General features: G+C 48.6%; 6 protein-coding genes across 6 annotated transcripts; 3 read left to right on the top strand and 3 right to left on the bottom strand.

The window, feature by feature from the left end:
* Positions 1 to 1622: 1622 nt before the first annotated feature.
* Positions 1623 to 4972, bottom strand: LTR84_012665 (uncharacterized protein; the record flags this gene model as incomplete). Its single annotated transcript, XM_064856182.1, has 10 exons — positions 1623 to 1655; positions 1713 to 1811; positions 1867 to 2020; positions 2069 to 2254; positions 2308 to 3145; positions 3198 to 3379; positions 3439 to 3472; positions 3548 to 3777; positions 3839 to 4650; positions 4709 to 4972. The coding sequence occupies 10 exons, from the start codon at positions 4970 to 4972 to the stop codon at positions 1623 to 1625; spliced, it is 2832 nt and encodes a 943-aa protein (XP_064708082.1).
* An 849-nt stretch (positions 4973 to 5821) lies between these two features.
* Positions 5822 to 9340, top strand: LTR84_012664 (uncharacterized protein; the record flags this gene model as incomplete). The annotated part of the gene is made up of 8 exons (XM_064856181.1): positions 5822 to 6097; positions 6150 to 6173; positions 6229 to 6421; positions 6474 to 6848; positions 6903 to 7484; positions 7536 to 7647; positions 7691 to 7954; positions 8011 to 9340. The coding sequence occupies 8 exons, from the start codon at positions 5822 to 5824 to the stop codon at positions 9338 to 9340; spliced, it is 3156 nt and encodes a 1051-aa protein (XP_064708081.1).
* A 2218-nt stretch (positions 9341 to 11558) lies between these two features.
* Positions 11559 to 13296, top strand: LTR84_012663 (uncharacterized protein; the record flags this gene model as incomplete). The annotated part of the gene is made up of 4 exons (XM_064856180.1): positions 11559 to 11835; positions 11900 to 12031; positions 12082 to 12393; positions 12461 to 13296. 4 exons carry the CDS (start codon positions 11559 to 11561, stop codon positions 13294 to 13296), a joined length of 1557 nt encoding a protein of 518 aa, XP_064708080.1.
* Positions 13297 to 14677: 1381 nt separating this feature from the next.
* LTR84_012662 (uncharacterized protein) lies at positions 14678 to 15678 on the bottom strand (the record flags this gene model as incomplete). Its single annotated transcript, XM_064856179.1, has 3 exons — positions 14678 to 15013; positions 15066 to 15598; positions 15675 to 15678. The coding sequence occupies 3 exons, from the start codon at positions 15676 to 15678 to the stop codon at positions 14678 to 14680; spliced, it is 873 nt and encodes a 290-aa protein (XP_064708079.1).
* A 1187-nt stretch (positions 15679 to 16865) lies between these two features.
* LTR84_012661 (uncharacterized protein) lies at positions 16866 to 17540 on the top strand (the record flags this gene model as incomplete). Its single annotated transcript, XM_064856178.1, has 1 exon — positions 16866 to 17540. The coding sequence occupies one exon, from the start codon at positions 16866 to 16868 to the stop codon at positions 17538 to 17540; it is 675 nt and encodes a 224-aa protein (XP_064708078.1).
* Positions 17541 to 18154: 614 nt separating this feature from the next.
* Positions 18155 to 19914, bottom strand: LTR84_012660 (uncharacterized protein; the record flags this gene model as incomplete). The annotated part of the gene is made up of 2 exons (XM_064856177.1): positions 18155 to 19624; positions 19678 to 19914. The coding sequence occupies 2 exons, from the start codon at positions 19912 to 19914 to the stop codon at positions 18155 to 18157; spliced, it is 1707 nt and encodes a 568-aa protein (XP_064708077.1).
* Positions 19915 to 20276: the final 362 nt, after the last annotated feature.

The following is a 20276-nucleotide window of genomic DNA, read 5'->3' as shown; positions in this document are numbered from 1 at the left end:
CAACAACGTAGTCAATAATACTGACTCGGTTTCTCACAAGTAAACGACCCTTAGAATAGATGGAGACGGACAATGTACTAGCATAGCCTCTCTAACCACTGAAGTATCATGGCAGGAAGTCGTTGCATGATGCATTGCATGGCATTGCCAATTCTCGTGGAGGGGACCAAAAAGTCCGCGAAATGGGATCGATTCTGGAGACCTTGTGTACAACATGTGAACCTGGAGGATTGAGGGCTGGCTGAGAGAACGAGTCATGGGCCCATCACACAATCGACAAGGCTCTGTGACAGAATGATGACAGTCCGCTGTATTCATCGCTTGCGTGAGAAAGCACCAGATTGAGCATGGTATCATACAAAGAAGCGGAGGAGTGATGAAATGATGCAGGGTTAGTCTTCAAAAGAACCTTGTGTATGATCAGAGAGAGTTTGGACTCGTCAATCATGAGGATGAGACGCCATGTGATCAGTCGACCATGGCTTGCGCTCCACGATCCAATCGATCTTGCTTGTCACTGCATTGCTGCGGTTCTAAAATCCCAAGAGTCTAAGAATGCGGTCCTTGAGATTGGACGATTTTGATGCTTTGGTGGTTCTTTGAGGAATTGAGTTCTGACTTCTAGTTAAGCGATGTCGTATTCTTGAGAGAGTTCGTGGAGAGCATTTTCGGTTTGGAGATGCTCGACAGGGTGCTGCGGCACGGCCGTGCTTCGCTTCTGGCATCGAAATGCCTATTTGGGGCAAGCCTGTATTCTTACCCCATGTTAGCCCGTATTCAACGGGCTTGTTTGCTTGTGTCGCGGCCGCCGAGCCGTCTCATTTTATTTTTGTAGGTGGGGTAGTTAGTGGATGGAGAATTGACCTCAGTTTTGAGCAGATGCATATGTCATTGCTGCAGTATCTGATTAGGTACCTACGTAGTGTCCGTACCGTCGTTAGAGAAATCCACGGTAGACCATTCTGGAATGAAGGAGGGGTTCTATGATGAGTGCGTGCATAGCATCTTGGCAGTTTGCAGATTGGGCGTACGCGTAGTTGCCCAAGTCATTGAATTATAGCGATGGTAACTAGAAATGGGCTCGAGATTGAGGCGCGTGTTGGGGAAAGTCGGCTTGGTAATCCATAGCTGGGATTTGAGAAGCTTTGGTACCTCCAGATGACGTTCGATTATTCCTACACTCTGTGAGGTGAAGCAGTGGGCGAAGGAGAGCAACACAAGTGTTATCGAGCGACTACGTGAAGCATAAGGGGGCAACAAAGCCCCCTCGGCGTGTCAAAGATCCCATATCCTCCTGCAGAATGCCTGGGTATTCTAGCGACGCTTTTTGAATCGTGCCCAGTGTCCTTTGATGGACTGTACTGATAGAGCGCGGTGACATCCCTCAACATAGATTTCCCTTTGAGCGCGAGTGCGCTGCCTTAACATCACCCCTGCGTAGTCCTGTTGCTTGATCTCACTTCTCAGGATGGATGTGGGTGTGTCTTTTGGATAAAGGGGTATCTTTCCATATGACTCCCGCGGAAACAGGCTTGAGCAACGATACCTGAACTTGGGTCGCTCACCTTCCTGATGTCGATCTTAGATCCTGGTGATCGATGGAAGATGGTACAACATTTGTCCTAGTCTGAAGGCGTACTGGCACAGATCATTTCCTGCAATATGTTAGTAAGTCAGAGTAGGCACCTCGTGTGTGATTCATCATGGTATACCGTCAGCATCTGGGCGCTTTTCTTGACATTCATTGATTTCCCGAGGCCAAAGCCGTTCTTGGCAAGCTGAATTTTCCTAAGCTGACCATTTTGCACGTTCTGAGAGCTGTCAGCTTCGTTGTATTTGGGTTGGCTCCCTTTGTCAAAGGCTCACCTTCTCTACCGTGTCCTTGACAATATAACGGAAGACTGTGACCGGCTTGGTTTGACCCAACCTCACGACTCGCCCAATGGCTTGACTTTCGACTGAAGGATTCCACTGAGGCTCCAAAATGTGTATGTAATTTGCCACGGACAGATTGTTGAGGCTAAGGGAATGTCAGCTCCTGATCGTTGTTTTTCGTGACAAAACCCACCCAACGGCGCCAACACCCAAAGTCATTAGCAAGACCGTATGTACATCGGAGCTTTGGAATTTTCTGAGAATTGATTTCCTCTGACTGAATGGCACAGAGCCATCGACCCGAAGATGTGAAATGCCCCTATCCTCAAGCATGGCGTCGACAATGTCGAGTGATTTTTTCCAAAACGAGAAGATAATGCTTGCACATTTAGTCATGTGAAACTGATAATGAGTCTTTGTAAGATTACTTACCTTTTGCCCTCTTTTCTGCAAAAGTCGACTTCCTCACACAACGCTATCAATTTCGATGGGAAACTCTGAGCGCCCGCGGTTCTCTGGCCAGGGTCCAAACTCAACACTTGATCGAAACTCTGATGCAAGGAGTGACATATTGGGCACGCTTCCCTGTCCCCACAATCTCTCAGAAATCGATCCAAACACTCGCCGCAGACAGCATGATAGCATGCTGTGACGATTCCCGAAGCATTACCCCCCGACCTGGTGAATGAGACAATGTCACACGAGCAGTAGTGACAAATAGCCTCGCCCTTTTGCTCGAGCAGACTGCCAATCTCGTCTGCTTCTGTCAAATCATGGACTCCATCCTCCTTAAAAAAATCGCCGTTGTTGCAGAATATGCGCATGCGAAGGAGGGCTTCTAAAACAGTCTGATGTGCCTCTTTTGCCTTGTGCCCACTCACTGCAAGATCGATAGCCTCCCTGATACGATGTCCCAGCTGCTGGTATGCCAGCCTTTCGTGTTGAGAAAATCGGACTTCACGGTAGCAGTCTTGCAGGGGAGGCAAGGGCAAGATCCCTCTGTTCCTTCGAAGGCATATCGCACCAAGAAGAAGCCGCAGATTGCCAAAATCCGGCTTCTGGACGTGCTTGGTTAGGTACGTTTGCTGGGTGATGTGTCGTCTGAACTGGGCAGCGTCCCCCAAGACTGGAACTTTGATAAAAGAGACTAATGACCCTAAGTCATCTAGGCTATTCTGGATAGGTGTACCCGTCAGACACCATCGAATATAGCCACGAAGGTCGGAAACTGCCCGATGTTGATGAGTGGCTGCATTTCGAATCATATGCGCTGTACCTGATTAGCAATAGCGCTAGAATGTAGTGAGCAAATGGAGAATCACCTTCATCCAAAACGATACGGTACCACAAGATCTTAAACATTCGGCTTCTTTTGCGTCTAAAATCTGCTGCAACAGTTGCATAGGTTGTCAGTAGCACATCATGGTTCAACAGGTTGGGAAGCGCAATGTTTCGGCTTTGACCATGATATTTATAGATCGATAAAGTGCCAGCCACGGTGTGTCTAACCTTGGATCTCAGTATAGAGCTTGTCGAAGATGGTGAAGATGGTTGATAACCTACTTAGTGATTTCCTCGATCCAATTGTCCATAAGCACTGTCACCGGTCAACAAGCAATCCAAACCTCAATGGCAGTCCCTGCCCAAGGCCTAGATCGCAATTTTGACTCACATGCAGACGGAACCACTATCAGTGTTGAGCGTGCCGCGCTGACGGCCTCCACATTCACGCCTGGTTTTGTAGTCATGGCGAATGCAAAATTATATGCTTGACTCAGCGAGCCAACAATCGCTGAAATCATCATCAACGATTTTCCCAGGCCCATTTCGTCAGCCAGGATTCCGCCCAAGGGATCTTGGGGTGTATTGCATTTTGCTCCTGTTATGAGATGCTGATAGTAGCTTAGAAGGAGTCAGTTTGGCGTGCGTCCCGTCCATTTCTGAAACGCTGTTGTTGACTTACATTTCCTGGGTGGATTCATTCAATTGCTGTTCCCATAAACGCCTAGACGTAAGCAAGCCAAGTGATTCTCTCTTGAGCACGAAATCTAAGCCCTCCCTTTGATATCTGTGATTGTCAGCAAATTCCGCTTTGACCATAGTGAGGAAAACCAACTCGAGCAAAACAGTGTTGACCAGTGAATTCGCGGTTGCCTGTTGTAGATCCTTCTGCTGTGCGAACTGGTCCAGTATATGATCAAATTCGAGGTCAGCTGTAAGATCTGTTGAAGTTGACGCCTGGCCATGAGAGACTTGGACCTGCGACAGAGCCCCTCCATCCTGTCCCTGTAGATCTTCTGCCAGATCTCCGGGCCCTAGTTCGGGATCGAACTCGTGTGCCGGCAACTCTAGGTATTGAGGGTTGACGTAGGAACAGTTCTCACGAATTGAATAAGGGTCTTGTAAGAACAGGCCCCTACGTGACAATTCGAGTGCGAGTCGGTCTCCAGCGTCCGGTCGGCCGTAGATGTTCAGACTGATTTTCGTAACTTTCTTTGGATTCGAACCTTCAAAGGCGTCGGTGAGGGCATGTATCGATATCAATCCTTCCCATGATAGTGGAACAGTTTCTTGCAAGGCTTTGAGTTGATTAAATGTCTTTGTGTTTAATGTCGCGAGTTTTGGACCACTCTGTGCCAATAACTCACACCATGACTCCTCAAAGGAAAGCCTGAGAAGGAACACCCGATCTTCATCAGCAGTAGGACGAGTAGTCGAGATATCCAAAATTGGCAGCCCAGGCTCGTCATCGAAGCGTATTCCCACCTCACAAATCTATACAAGTCAGTCATCTAGGAGAGAAGTACTAGAGTCAAGGTGGATGTTTACTAACCATACCAAAACAGCATTCCGCCTCTCCTAGGGTGTTGGAAGACCGAGTGGAAGATTCCGGGACTGCTACTGTACTACTATGCGCAGCAGATCCAATAGACGATAGGGTCGCGCTTCGTCGTTGCTCCCATGGCGCGGGTACGTTGCTTGGAAGATTTTCACAAGGTTTTTTCGGGAGGCGCTCATTGGAGAGACGGTCATGGTCATGGCATTGAACTTCCATATAAGGCCTCTTCGAAACTTGCGCCGACAGCGACGATTCCATTTCGGAGTTTACATTAGCAATGGGTTTGCTGCGACAGCCTTATCAAGATGTGCGCAGACTAAAGTCACAGCACGGCAGTCCCAGGTTTACTGCTAGCATATCCCCTCTTGCATGATAGACGTTCCTAGCTCTCGTTGGGCCAAGTCGCATTGCGAGAACGCTTCACAAGATTATGAGCCTTGTTGTCGTGGGAGATGGAACCTCTGAAAATGATCTCAGTCGTGGCTATGACATACCTGTGTTCTCAAAAAAGATGGGAATGGATTGGGTGTTTCTAGTTAGGGCGCACTGTGTCGGTGAGCCGGGGCGCAGCTTTTCCCGGATAGTTGGAAGGTAAATACGAGGTACAAGCCCCGGACTAGAGCTGAAACAGCTACCTAACTAGGTATTTTCTCAGCAGCCTCACTTGTCTTTGTCACATCACAACTGGCCTTCACCGGTCAGTGTCTCGACATCCGAAGATCGGGAATTTACACAGCCATTCAAGGTGATCGTAAAGGACTCTTGTACTCGGCACTCTAGATGTTGAAAAGCGCCTGGAACTTGATTAGGTAACCCTCCTCCCTGTAAAAGGCATTGAGCTCAATGGCCCGCCCCCCCCGTTCCAACAAGGCCCTCAATCCATTCGTGCAATCTGTTGGTAGATGCAATCAGCCGCTCTCAAGGCTGACAGGCTTTGCATCAAATTCGTATCTTGACATGAAGACCTTACCACTGGATACATATTTCACACGGACGCATCTCTCAGACACTCCGGTATTCTTTTAGTTGTACCGAGTCATTCACGACCACCATCCCATCGAAGATTCCAAAATGTGAATACTCTTTCTCTACTCATCTCACTACATCATGGCGTCCAGACCTGGCATCTCTGCATCTAGCTTCCAAAATGCCCTTGATAGGTTCAAATCAAAATCAGGTCTTACATCGCAGGAGCTGGCCGACATGGGAACGACAACCTTGCCTCAGCTGCAAAGAGCCTTAGATATGATGCAACAAAAGCAGAAAGCCACACGATCGATGAAGCACCTGAAACGACTTCAACCCTTTTTAGCTGCAATGAAGCAGTACAGCCAGGTAGTGGATGTTTTTGCAAACACCTCTGACTGTGTTGCGTTTATCTGGGTATTTCCCCAAAAAAAAAGACACTGACATTACTTTATGCTAACAAAACGAGGGTCCGATCAAATTTCTACTTACCGTACGCTGAAGACACGATCACAATTCCGGTTCATCAAATGACAAGCTTTACTTAGGTCGCCTTCAATTTCTCCGATGCATTTAATGCGTTACTTGAGGGCTATCTAACGATAGGCGATAACATGCCCCTGCTGGAACAGTATCAGCAGCTCTTCGAGAACAACAAGTACATGCAAACGGCATTAACATCAATATTCGAAGATATACTGGATTTTCATCTCGAGGCGGTCAAGCTCTTCAAACAAAAAGGTACACAATTAAACCTTGATTTCGAATCATTGCAGCTAATGTGGTCATTTAGCCTTGAGGCAACTGTACCATGCTACTTGGCGGACTCTGGGTAAGAATATTGAGGAGATCACCACGTCGTTGCAGCGCCATAAAAGTATCATTGAAACACAGGCGACACTTGTCGAATACGAGCAGTTTCAAGCTTTTCGTGCACAGACAAAGGCAGAGTTTGCAGAATTGCAGATATCAGAGAGAGATCGCAGATATGCTCGTGTACAGGACTGGTTATCCCCCATTGATAGCAGGGCAAGAGACGAAGCCGCCAGTCGTGAGAGATTCCTTGACACGGGGTTATGGCTGTTGCAAGATGACCGCTTTAGACATTGGTTCTTGGCTGATCAATGTATGGATCCATTGCTGTGGTTGTGTGGTATGCCCGGCGCAGGTAAGTAGTGCTCAAGCTTCTACCTGGAGGACTCCTAACCTAATCGACCTGCAGGGAAGACCATTCTCGCTTCACTAGTGTTTGCGGAAGCAAACAGAGTGCCCGATGCGGTGGCTCTGTGCTTTTATTGCAGATATACCGATGAACAGAAGAACGGGTTCCTTGCAGTCGCAAAATCGCTCATCTCCCAGGTTCTGCCAAAGAATGACTCCGTACTCGACTATCTATATGAAGAAGTATCCAAGAGTGGCGAAGCCAGCCTAACGACAATTGCCCTGGCTCAAACTCTCTTGGAGGTTGTGCTAAAATCTTGTAAACTAGTTTACATCGTGCTCGATGGCCTTGACGAGTACGCTCGAGAGGATCGGAAAGAGCTGGTAACCTGGTTTCAGCAACTCATTGCTGGGCTCCCCAGAAACGATCACGGCGCGATACGTTGCCTATTCGTTAGTCAGGACGATGGATATGGGCGGAAAGATTTCTCCATGCTGTCAACCATCAAGATTACACACGCAGACAATAATGCGGACATCAAGCGCTTCTGTGAGCACTGGCATGAGCGGATTGAGGTCAAGTTTGGCAAGCTCCAGGAAAGGCAGCATCATGTTGCGAATGTTGTGAGCGCTAGAGCCCAAGGTATGGTACCTCAATAGTCCTTAGCGAGGCTTCATCTGATAGCAAGCACAGGAATGTTTTTATTTGCAAAGTTGGTCACATGGAATCTCCACGAGCAGGTTTCACGTGCCGACTTTGAAAAGGAGATCGATGAAGAAAGGCTTCCTGACAACATAGATAAAGCGTACGTAAAAGATCAAATTCGCAATAGCGCTGATACACTTCAGGTACGATCGAATACTGGGGCGACTGGTAGCTACGACAGTGCCGCAAACGCGGCGGAATAATATTCGAAAACTTCTCGGATGGCTTGCATGTGCCAGAAGACCTCTCAAGTGGCACGAAATTCAGGGCGCGAATTCTGTCGACCTTGATCATAGCGTCATCTGTCCGAAGCAGCAGTTTACAGAGGATTGTAAGGAACTGTGTCTGTCTCTGGTGGAGATCGCCCCTGATCAGACAGTGACGTTGGTGCACTCGACAACAAGGCCGTATGCCATCATAGGTATTTCCTTTGCTATGTCCGACAGATTCTGACACGTCACAGGTACTTGGTCCATAAAGGATTCTTCCGCATGTCGGAAATTGAATGCGGCATGGCGACACTTTGTGTGGCTTACCTCAATATGCCCGAATTTGAATCCAATAGAGAAGAGGCAGCAGTCAAGGACTCGTACTTGAAAGGGGCTTATTCATTTGCAGACTATGCCATGTGCTTTTGGGCCCTTCACGTGGAAGCTGCCCTGATAAACGCAAATGAGCTGGATGCGAACCTGTTGAAAGAGCTCACCGAAAGCATAGAAATCTTTCTGGACTTGCACTTGATGGACCAGGCCACGCCCGAAGTCGTCCCAAGCAAGGTGTATCAATGCCTGAAGATCTTAGAGCAGCATGATTACTACGACCAGGCTTGTCAGGCCGTAGCAGCTGCTAAGAGCTGGTTACGCCCAAGCAGAAAAAAGCCTCTGACTGATGTTTCCCTCCGATTGCCTCGAGTAATGTACGACATCCGCGCCATAATCGAACCACTGAGCTCATCGCAAGCTCTGTCTGATGAGGAGCGTGGTCTCGTTGTACAGTACTATGGATTTAACCACTACAAGTGTTCACGGATGAACTGCCAGTTCTTCCATCGCGGGTTTCCGACTGACTCACAGCGCGATCAGCACACCTCAAAGCATGATCGCTCGTTCATTTGCATGTCGTTTGGCTGTCCGTACGCAATTATCGGCTTTGCGACCAGCAAGGAACTGGAGAAGCACATGCTGTCTTACCATGGGATCGAAGCGAATCCAGAAGAACTTGAGTTCCCCGATATAGCTTCATTACAACCTTTGCGTAAGAAGCATCCTTCATCTCACAAATGTGACATCTGTTCTAAAACTTTCACCCGAAAACACAACCTAATGGCACATCTCCGCACCCACGCCAATGAGCGTCCCTTTGTTTGTAATGTCTGTAAACAGGGGTTTGCCCGACAACATGATCGAAAACGCCACGAAGCAATCCACGTGGGTGAGAAAGCTTACATCTGTGGAAAAAGGCCACACTTCGTATCAGGTGAGGCCTGGGGATGTGGACGAGGCTTCGCGAGAGCAGATAGTCTGGGCCTTCACTGGCGCTCAGAGCCTGGGCGAATCTGTTTGAAACAAATGCTACAGGAAAAGAAGGCAGCAGAAGAACGGCGGGCCCAGGAATTGCGCGACAAGACAACGCGAAGCGCCTTCTTCGATCAGGATTTCGGAGACAACCAAAATTTCGATCTCGACTTCTCTACGCTGGAGAATTCTGATGTTCTTGAAAATTTTGATTTTGATTCCTTCTTGAACACCACAAATGAAGATACTTTCAACTTCGATACCGGGATAGGCGTATAGGACAGAGGACCGAACAAATTCAACCCAACAAAGGCTCTGATACACTATCTCGTATTGTCTATCCCCCCTGCTAAATTCATTTAGCTGCAGAGGGTTCTTCTCTTACATTTGACTGCCTGTCTGACAGATGTCCACGCCCTTCTTACTGTATCCTATTATCGGCCATGTCTGATAGAGCACCAGAAATGGCAAACATATCTGCAATCCTTTTCCATAGCATGTTACTGCATGCTCACTTTGCAGGATCAGTTGGTGCGCCAAACTCTACAGCCAATGATTGAATACGACGAGCGAGAACTGAAGCCTTAGGGTGAGTGAGTGTTTGCTGTGTACAAGTGTGGCTTAAACTGTGAAAAAGATGTCCCTTCCAACATCGTCTCAATCAGGCCATTGCGGGTCTCCTAGCAAGATGCCGAGCGTCTCGTTCTGTTTTGAAAACAGTTTCCCAAGTGATCTCCATGAATTCCTTGGCGGCTTTGTGCTTCGATCAGATACTTTAGTCGAAGAACATTCGGAAGGACTATCTGAAGCCTTCAATTCGACAACTACTGATTCCGGCTACCTCAGCCGTACCCATTTACTACTCTGTGTTTTTCTACTCTACCTTAAAGCAGCCGGCTCAGATTTTTGGCTCAAGTATTCCAAAATCGTGCTCTGTCGGATGAGGTACCTTGGTACTAAGCGGCAAGCAGCTTCGTCTATTCTTACTCGTCCCTACGGAGTACGAAGTACTCACGAGTAAGGGAGGTAAAAACATGATTTGATTGGACCATCTCCAAGAGCCTTGCTTTGGTCTAACGTGAAAGGGGGGTAGCACCATCATCGACTTCAATTTTTGTTCCTCTGTCAACACGGCGGTGCAGTGAGTCAAAGTACTCGGTTGTGGGGAGGAAAGGGACTGCACAAAGTGCGACGAACCACCTAGGTACGCATAGCGGTATGACATGTGCACAAAGTGGTAGGACATGGGACAAAGTGGATCATCTTACCTCCGGATAGTTCGGGCGTGGCTTCGTAGACCAAGATCCGACAACATACTCGTAATTAGATTGGGTTACCTTCAGCACTCTCAGTCGATCTAACGAGAAATGGTGTAGCATGATCATCGGCCTCAACTTTTGTTGTTCATTTTCCACGGCGGTGCAAGATCATGCTTGGGCAGCGACGGGGTGGCCAGCCTAATCATTGGATCAGCCCGGGTAAAGTGGATAGACCTGGGGACAGAAATAGTATCTAGAAGGAAACTGCACCGCCTGATCATCGAAAAGCGAAGATTTGGGGCCGATGACATTGCTATTCCACTTCAGGGTTAATGTATCGAGGAAGCTGACTCAATGATGCCTCAGCCAGAGGAAAGCAAACCCTGGGGACTGATTCGTCGTACGAGTACAAAGTACGGGCTTGGTTCCAACATACCTACGGAATAGGTAGGGAAATCACCACGCGACGGGATCCTCGAGGTTTTGGCGCCCCTGGATGACCTCGAAAAATGCAACGCACAAACCAAAGGTATGGTACCTGGACATACAATCAGTGGTGCTGAGAGGCTACGATAAACAATTCATCCAACCTAAACTTGATCGTTGCACGAGGTCATGATCGACCAAAGTCTACTCTTCCAGTTTGCAGATCGCACAATTATCATGAGTCAGGACACAATCCAGGTAATAATTGGGAGTTCATTGATATACGTGGTCAGACCCACTTTTCATTCGGCCCGAATTGCTGTGAAAGGGGTATCTCCACAGCTTGTACAGGTGAACCAGGGACGTGTAGCCACCGACGGAGTGCTGGATATTCTTTTCGTCTGACAGTAATTATCTATTACAACCCACCTTGAACTTCGAGGTCTATTCGGACAAAGAGACTTTGGTTCAGCATCGTCATCGTCGCAGAGTCATTCGGTATCGAAGCTGAATCGCCTTTCGAGTTGCTCGTATGAGAATGCCATCATATATCTCGATGTCTCCGATGTGGAAGGGACGAACCTTCAAGCGACTGGATCCGGTTGGCTGAATCAGGATGATCGGAATCGTCGTTTGTCCGCCAACCGGTCCTCGACGGCGACATTTTAGATACACCAAGACACTCACACTATAGTGGACATAGCTCACAGCGAGAGTATATAAACAGGAGTGAGGTCTGTGAGTTCTCCCTCCTGGTTGTTCGAAATCAAACCGTTTTAAAGTAAGACAAGTGAAGGTTTTGCATCTCCAAAATGCCATCTTCCATTTTGCTCCGTGGAGGGACAGTCTTGACTCATGATGAGAATGACCACGTCGTCTCCCTTGTTGACACGGATATACTCATCGACAATGACACCATCTCGAAAATTGGACGACAAATACCAATATCGCCTGACCAGACTGTTGAGGTCATCGACTGCAAGGGCAAGATTGTTTCCCCTGGATTTATCGACACTCACCACCATCTTTGGCAAACACAACTGAAAGGAAGACATGCAGATCATGGCTTGGTTGAATACATGGTCAAAGGTCCGCGATTCCCTTTCTTGCGGTTGCCACGGCCAAGACAAGCTGACCTTTGCAACACTTGCAGGATATATGATGGGTTATACCTACTCCCCAGCTGATACCTATTGGGGACAGCTTTCTGGCTGTCTCGAGGCGATCAACTCAGGAACAACGACTGTGCTAGACCATGCACATATCGCTTACAGTGCTGAGCATGGTAAGTGGAGTACCACCTCGAGCGCCGCCAGTACTTACAAGGAATTTCAGCAAACTCGGCCTTGAATGCAACAATAGATTCTGGGCTCCGGTCGATATTCGCCGGTCAGGTTCCAGTCCGCCTCTCACATTGGGATGAGAAAACTTGCGACATCAATACTGAGTTTTTGCCCGAGTGGTCATTAGATCAGCTTTCCGAGCTTGCATCGAAACACAATCGAGACCCGAAGAGTAGGGTCGAGGTAGGCTTGGGCTTTGATGCTTGGTTTCTTCCAAAGGATCTGGTCCTTGGGGCTTTCCAAAAGCTGAAAGGCAATGGTGTCAGACTGGTCACCTCACATGTAACGAGGAATGCCTTCTTTGGTATGTCTTGTAACACTCTATGTGATTGTGAGCAAGATTTTGGTGGGCTAATCAATATTGTGAATAGGTCTCCAGTCTACTATTCCATTGATGGACTCGTATGGCTTACTCCGTGAGCCGTATTCAGAAGACGCAGGCGACGGCAAGACCCTACCATTTTTGCACCTAAGCCACTGCAATAATATACCAGAGGAGGACCTTAAGAGACTTGTCGCTACAGGGACTCCCGTCTCAAGCACACCAGACACTGAGGCACAGATGGCTCTGGGCCATCCAGTAGCTTTGCACCTGGCTTTCAGATCGGCCACCACGACCTCAAATGCTGGGCTCGGGATCGACTGTCACACCAACAACCCCAGTAGCATCCTGCTCCAAGCTCGAACTCTTCTCAACGTGGCCCGAGCTCAGCACAATGACCTTCTTCTCAAAGAAGACAAATTTCCTGTTGCAGATGTCTTGAGCTCGACGGAAAAAGTCTTCAATCTTGCCACGATCCGAGGAGCCCGAAGTCTGGGAATCCACAACAAGGTCGGCAGTATCCTAGAAGGCAAAAAGGCCGACTTGGTCATCTTCGATGCTGAAAACAGTGTGGGCATGTTGTCTGCGACTGAGTTCGATCCACTCGTGAGTGTCGTTCGCTTCAGCGAAGCTGCGGATATTGAATTCGTCATCGTTGATGGAAAGGTGAGAAAGCGGAACGGGAAATTGGTAGATGTCGAGAGCAGTGTCAACCAGAACGAAGATTCTACCGCCTTGAAATGGTCAGATGTCGCAAAGAAGGTTCGAGAGAGCCAGAAGGAGATACAAGAGAGGATCAAGCTATTGAACACGGATGTAGGGAGAGAGTCACTCCTCAAGGCATTCCACGTCGACGAGACCAGGCTTGTGGATGGTGCAGTTTGATGGCCGTATAAAGTCTGAGGTCTCCTGAGACGTCCTGTGATTCCAGGTCAATGTCGGTTTAGGTATGTACTTCTACATGGCCCCATAATCAAAACCTCAACTTCTTGTATCTGACACCCACAATCATTCAACGTCGTTGAGATAATTCTAGAGACCACTATCACAAATTAATCATCAAGACTGACCTGCTCTAGACCAGTGAAGAATCTAGGTAGTCACTAGGCCAACCCATCGAAAGGAGAGCCAAAAAAAGACCAACGACGACGACACCAGGATTCGAACACAGGACCAGAAACGACAAAAACTCCTGCCGAAGCAGGATAAAACCCCCTGATGGGATTTTGTATTACTTTTATCCACCCTATCATCTTAGGGGTCATACCCCTAAGGCATCCAAGATCAGGAGAAGATTGGTTGAAAGTTCACAACAAACTAACAGTCTTCGGCAAGCTGGTGTGGGTGGCATTGTTCTCAGACCAGCGCCCTGTTAATTGTTGAGGACTTTTCAGTTGATCAAAAATATATACTGGTGATTATTGTTAAGTGAATGTTGGTTGAGGTCTTGGTGAAGACGGGGAAGGCACCAGGGGGACCCGATTTCTTCTAGTAGGGCATGCCACTGTGAAATGCGTTGCGAACGGGCTATCAGAGTCGGACTCAGGAACAATCCCTAACTAACTACAATTCATTATGTGGCGATCAGGCTGAGCGATGATCCCTGCCTCCCTCAGTCTACAAATCTGTGTGAAAACAGCTCTGTGGGATCATTCAATCTTTCAGCCATAAACCCAGCTTCCGGTGAGCACACGGTGGGTGAGCTCAAGAAGTTGGACTAAACTATGCCTTGTACTCAAGGCTCCATTATAATACGCATCTTCAGCTCGTCCGAGATGTTGTCCGCGAGCGCGATTATTCACTTGAACCTTTGTCATAGATTCTCACCTATATCATGGTAAAGTCCCCCATACCTGCCTCCATGCACACGCTGGTCATTTCCACTTTAAGTGGAATTGTAGTGCGGTGTGATCACAAGCTCATGAGACCAGTGTGAGATGTACTGAGGTAGTTGAGCAATTCTCGTGGTGCCTTGCACCGTTCCTACCTACCTCCTATTTAAGCACGCTCCCACATCGGATCATCTTCTTTCCGCAAGCAAAGGCAACGGCACCGATATATGATTCACACTTCCAGAAAAGTGGTCAACAATTCAAGAAAGTTTCCCTGCGAGATGCCTGGCAGGACCTCGGTTAATTCAGGGGTATTACTGGAAGCTGGTACTGCAGAGAGAGTCTTTCTGGTACCGCCTTGACATTGTTTTTTGCGGTTTTTTGCAAGTGGTTCCGTGTTCGATCCTCAGACGGAACAAAGCAAAGAACCCCCTTCACAACTTCGATTTACCCTGTTCCCTACCCTCTCTCAGCTTGACACTGTCGACTCGTCTACCCTCGTCATCTTGCTCTGCCACTTCTAGGGTGGGAAACTCTGCAGGCATGATCCTTCGAGGCTGGGCTCCCGGCACAACGCTGTACTTGCTGAAATCAGTGACGCCCTTCTTACGCAGGAAGTCTTCATCTAGATCCAACAGGCCGTTGACTTCCTCGGCGGGAGAGTTGAGCATGGCTAAAATAGCGTCGGAGAATATCGTGGGCTTGCGGAGGTCCTTCCGCAGCTCTTGGTCTGTCTGGACGGCGTTCTGGGTTGCCGCGGACTCGATTGACTGCCAATTACGTTAGCGTTGACAATATCTCAAGCCCCAGAGTCTAACTTACCGCTGCTGGCCATATACTGGTGATTGCCATGTCTTTCCTCCCTTGTCTGACAAAGTCCATGGCGAGGCCTTTCGTCAAAACACTCATTCCGACTTTGCCCATGGCGTAGGCTGTCTTGCCCCTAAAGAATCTCGAATAGATTGGAGGACTGACGACGATGATTCGACCCTTCCAACCATTTTTGCCAAAATGAGGTAGTGCGGCAGACACAGCCGCATACAGACCTTGAGGATTGATTTGTTGCATCAGCTGAAATCGCTTGACTGGGGTTGTCTCGATGGCACTCCACCAGATGGCACCGGAGTTGTAGATGAGCACGTCCAGGCGGCCGAGGCGTCTGACTGTTTCATTGACCAGTGCCTCTACGGCGTCGGTGTTACGTACGTCAACCTCGAGGGCCAGGGCCGAACCTCCAGCGTCTGTGATCTCTCGGGCGACTGTGTTGATGGTTGACTGAGAAGAATTTGGATCAGGTGGGAATTCTGAAGCGGGGATTTTGGATGCATCGGATGTGGTTTTAGCGGCCACGACGACTTTGACGAGTCAGCGTTCACTCTTGAGCTGTTCCAATGTCATGTCTCGAGTCCAAGGTGTGACATACGGTAGTACCCATGGCGAGCAAGGTCAACAGCTATCCGGTGACCTATGCCTCGCGACCCTCCGACGAGGAGTGCTACTTTCTTGTTGTTGGAACTCATTCTATGCTGTTATCACCTTAAAGGAATATCTCGTCTTCAAAAGCACCACCAGGCGAGGAGTTGTTGCTAAAATGCAAATAGTGGTAGCTTTTGAACGATCTATACACTTTTCCACCCTTCTTTCAGGTGATCAGTAATTCACGTGTGCCGCGGATAGTGTTGACCTGGGATTCGTGTCCACTCGGACTACCACCGAACGTGCCTAGGGAAACCACCTAGATTATCGACAGCTTGAAACTCTAACAGTACGGAGTACTGTGCGACATCATGTTTGAGTCTGAGAATATGTCCTTTCGCACGTAGCGTCGAAGAACAGTTGAAATCTGCCAGGTTAGGTAGCTCGGTAGGTATGGGAGGAATGAATACTAATCATTAAAAGACCGAGCCTCAGAATGGCCTCTGGGGTCGTCACGGCGTAACGTTGTCAACTATAATGCGGAGTGAGTGGCGGCGCCGGGCGGGAGATGATTTTGGTGTCCTTAAGCTAGTGGCTGACGACCATAACTTACCTCGGCTTTACTCACATCACGTCCGACCACTTCTCACCTCCACATCCACTGCAAGACCTATGAAGATGGGTCGAAATAGCTAGTTGGCATCCAGACAATTATTATCTTCAGGAACTGTCGCACTCTTGATCGGGTACAATCAGGGAAGGAGCAAGGCGTCCTATTCAGTGACCATCATTTCCCAAGGGAGGGACTCCTTATCGGCGGTACTCGGTCAGTTCTTTTTATCTTCGTTGGTTGTCGAGTAGTTCACAAAGCTCGACAAGGACCAGTACTCGAACAAAGATGGGGGGCCGGATAGATTGTTACTTTGATTGCAGTGAGTGTTCTTGGTTCCAATTTACTGGAATCCGTCGCCATTCGATTTGGATCTGTGTGTTCCTAACAAGAGTCTGACACTTCACAGCATCACCATACAGTTATTTTGCTTTTCTTTATCTGAGGAAGAACAGAGCATTACTGGCACAATATGACATAGAAGTTGAGTAAGTACAACCTTTGTTATCTTGCTTTCTCCCCTTGCATGGTTTTCGACTTGAGAGGGAGATGGAATAGAATGAGGTGACGGATGGACTCGGTTTATTGGTGTGCGGATGGGATGTACCACCAAGACCGGGATCAAGAATCCCAATGAACACAATGGAGGCAATCGAACCCCATGGTCCGTCACTCTGTCACTAACATTAACCCACCTCCTCAGAATCCACCCAGTGTTCCTGGGCGGCATCAATGTCGGTTCTGGCAACAAACCACCATGGACGCTTCCAGCAAAAGCGAAATACGGAACCTACGACTCGAAACGCGCCGTCAAATACTTTGGTACCGAGCAACTCGTCACACCAGATTTCTTTCCGATCCTCTCTGTCGTACCACAGCGTGCCATGCTTGTCGTGAAAGACCGGCATCCACGCGAGGTATTTGAGAATTGTTTCCTCGACACGTGGCGATGCAGCTTCGTGACGCACGTCAATATCGAGAAGCCCGAGGGACTGGCGAAGCTACTGGGAGCTCATTTTGACGAGAACGAGGTCAAGGAGATCATGCGGTTGATGACCACCAAGGAGTATAAGGACAGGTTGACGCAGAATACCAAGGACGCCTTAGAGCAGGGTGCGTTTGGGGCACCGTGGTTTAAATTGACGAATGCGCAGGGTGTGGTTGAGCCGTTGTTTGGCAGTGATCGGTGGGCTTATATGTGGGATTTCCTCGGGGTGGATTTCGAGGACATCAAGATTGTGGACAAGACGAAAGGAAAAGCAAAGCTCTAACTGCGGATGTCATTTTCGCAGTGAGCCTTGTGGGTAGATGTGATATTTATTGCGATTGGAGGTAATTTCAAGCAGTAAGTATATATGTACATCGGTTGTATCCCTTTTGTTGTTCAATAATGTTCCAAACTGTAAGGTGCGCTTGCAGACTTTTGTTCTTCTCGTGTCTCATATCAGGTATAAAAATACAGATATCCAACCTTCACATGCATATATCCGGGCTCTGATGAGATAAGGTAGCAATTGGTTGAATGGGTACCGCCATAAGCTATAGGCTCGATCCTGGAAATGAGTACATATGTGAGCTCAACTCCCAGTGCAGGATACAGGAGACAGGAAAGTTGAGATGAGTCTCGACCGGACCCTTCCCCACAACCATGCCGACCTGTCTGTGGCGGTGGATGCTTCGGAAGCAGTCAAATGATCGTCGTGGTGTCTACAGCCTTGTCTGAATGATCAACCAATTGCACAATCGAGAGTGCAGGCTAAGGGTTGACTTTGTGTCTTTGTTCAGCGTAGTGAGGAGTTGCTGGCAGAGCAGTCGTTCGGAGGCAGACCAACAACATCAAGCATGAGGAACGCAAATGCAACTCGCGTTCATGCAACAATGTCATTCACGAACCGAGTATGCCATTCGCGTTGTTCGCTTCACCAGATGACTTGGCCCTTTGCAAGCTCAGCACCACACAAGCCAACAACAAGATGCTATTGAACGCTGCCATGATGTAGAAGGGAGCGGATAATGAGACTTTGTCGAACATGAGGCCTCCGAGTTTTGTCAAGATCAAGATAGCAGCACCTCCATAGAGGGAATAGACTCCCGCGAAGGACCCCTTAAGTGCGGAGAGCCTAGTATCATTGCTCCGTGAACTTGGATCATTGAGAAGCGGTTGACTTTCGTCATTCGTCGACTCAACCGGAGACTTCCTTGTATTCTGAATAGCTCCTTCGAGAATCCCTTTACTCAAAGTGCCCAAGCTGCAGACAATTGCTCCAATCTGACTAATACCAATCAAGCTGACAGCCAAAAATGCGACGACTCTCCTGCCAGTGTCTTTGTCATCCGGGTCGAATTGACTTGCAAAGAGTGGGTATCCAGTGATGCCGGCGACTGCGGCGAAGATCAGAGGATACTCTTTTCTTGCAGATTTGGCGCTCCAGTAGCCAAATATTGGTGCGAAGATCAAAGCGACCGTTTCGGCAGCTCCGGTCAATTCCGCGGCAACAACATATGCACGTGGACACCTTCTCTTGATGTCCGGGAGTCCGCTAGGGTTGCCTAGATCTCCTGCAGCCTGGCAGAGATCTGATGACATGAACATGGCGTTGACAAGGAGAGGAACGAATAAGGAGATGCCCACGGATGATGCTCGTGCCACAAATCCACCGATATAGCCGATGGCGATCTCCGAATGCCTGAAACCTATCAGGAGTGCGGTGAGGAAATCGGAGTACATTTCCTTCAGAGCTCCCGAAGTCCGCAACATGAGCGATTTATCATGGGCTTGACTTTTGGATTCATCGCTTTCCAACTCTGTCTGCAGACCTCCAAGACCAAATGAACACCACACCGCCAAGATGAGCGCAATTACTGCGACGATGTAGAAGCTGTATCGGAGTGCGGTTTCCTGGTCGTACCCAGCATACTGAAATTTTGCGGGTAGGGGAAGGAACACCATCAAAGCGATCAAAGCGCCTCCTCCAGTCAGCATTCCGACATGACCAGCAAGGCGGCTTGTGGAGCGTGCAATATCCGAATCGCCGTCCTGGGCCACAAGCTTTATGTTGCGTTGGGGAGATCTTGAAGCATATCTCGCAGGCGTGATGGTCAGCTCCGAAGCAACTGAAGGGCTGAATGAATGACGATTATTGTCCATAGCTTCTGTGGACCTTCCTCGCTCACTCTCCTCTGTTGATTGCGAATTTCCTGCTACAGCAGGAAGAATTGCGGTGACCATAGTAGATGCAGCGGCGCCACCCACACTGAACAGCAATCTCGCCAACAACAGTTGTGGATAGACATCTCGTGCTTGCACAAAGACCACCAGTGACAGACCGATGATCAAATAACCCAGTACGCAGACCTGCCGAGTATTAGCTGCACTATTTAGATCCAGACTTGGCTGAGAGGTCTCACAAGACGTAGTCCGAGGATGCGGTCTGCCAGCAGCCCCCAGAGTGGACATGCCACCAGAGCGAGCAGCTCGTCTGCGAATCCCAATGTCCCTACAGCATCTCCGACGCGGTCTTGTTGTCCAATGAGATCAGTAATAACAAATGAGACAGAAGAGTTCAAGAAGACCAGAAATGCAATGGAGAAAGGACAAACTCCGAACAAGTAAGTTGCCACCTGCAACTTGGTCGCTGTGAACATAGTTTCCGGGCGGTTCAGGATGTTGCAGCTGATTTGATTCGAAGAGATATCATCATCAGATGGTCATTTCCCCTATCTCGACGATGAATGGTACTATCCAAAACAAGAACAAGAGTTGTATTCGATCTTCTCTCTGGGTTGTTTGAAGTTGGAACAGTCGTCCAGATCTGACAGCCCTTGGCGTCTCAAGGACCCGTGCTCCGGACTCGGAATATCTAGTGCACTAATCCCAATATGGCATAGCCCCCCGACACGCGCTCGTCATACAGGCAGGAACGCGCCGCAGCATTATTAGAAAAAGCCATGGCAATTTTGTTGTCTTTGCCAGCTTTGCTCACTTCTTGTTTGCATTGAATGCTCCT

Source organism: Exophiala bonariae, assembly GCF_035927105.1.
Source record: "Exophiala bonariae strain CCFEE 5792 chromosome Unknown scaffold_8, whole genome shotgun sequence".
NCBI lineage: Eukaryota > Fungi > Ascomycota > Eurotiomycetes > Chaetothyriales > Herpotrichiellaceae > Exophiala > Exophiala bonariae.
This window is presented reverse-complemented; position numbering and strand designations above follow the sequence as displayed.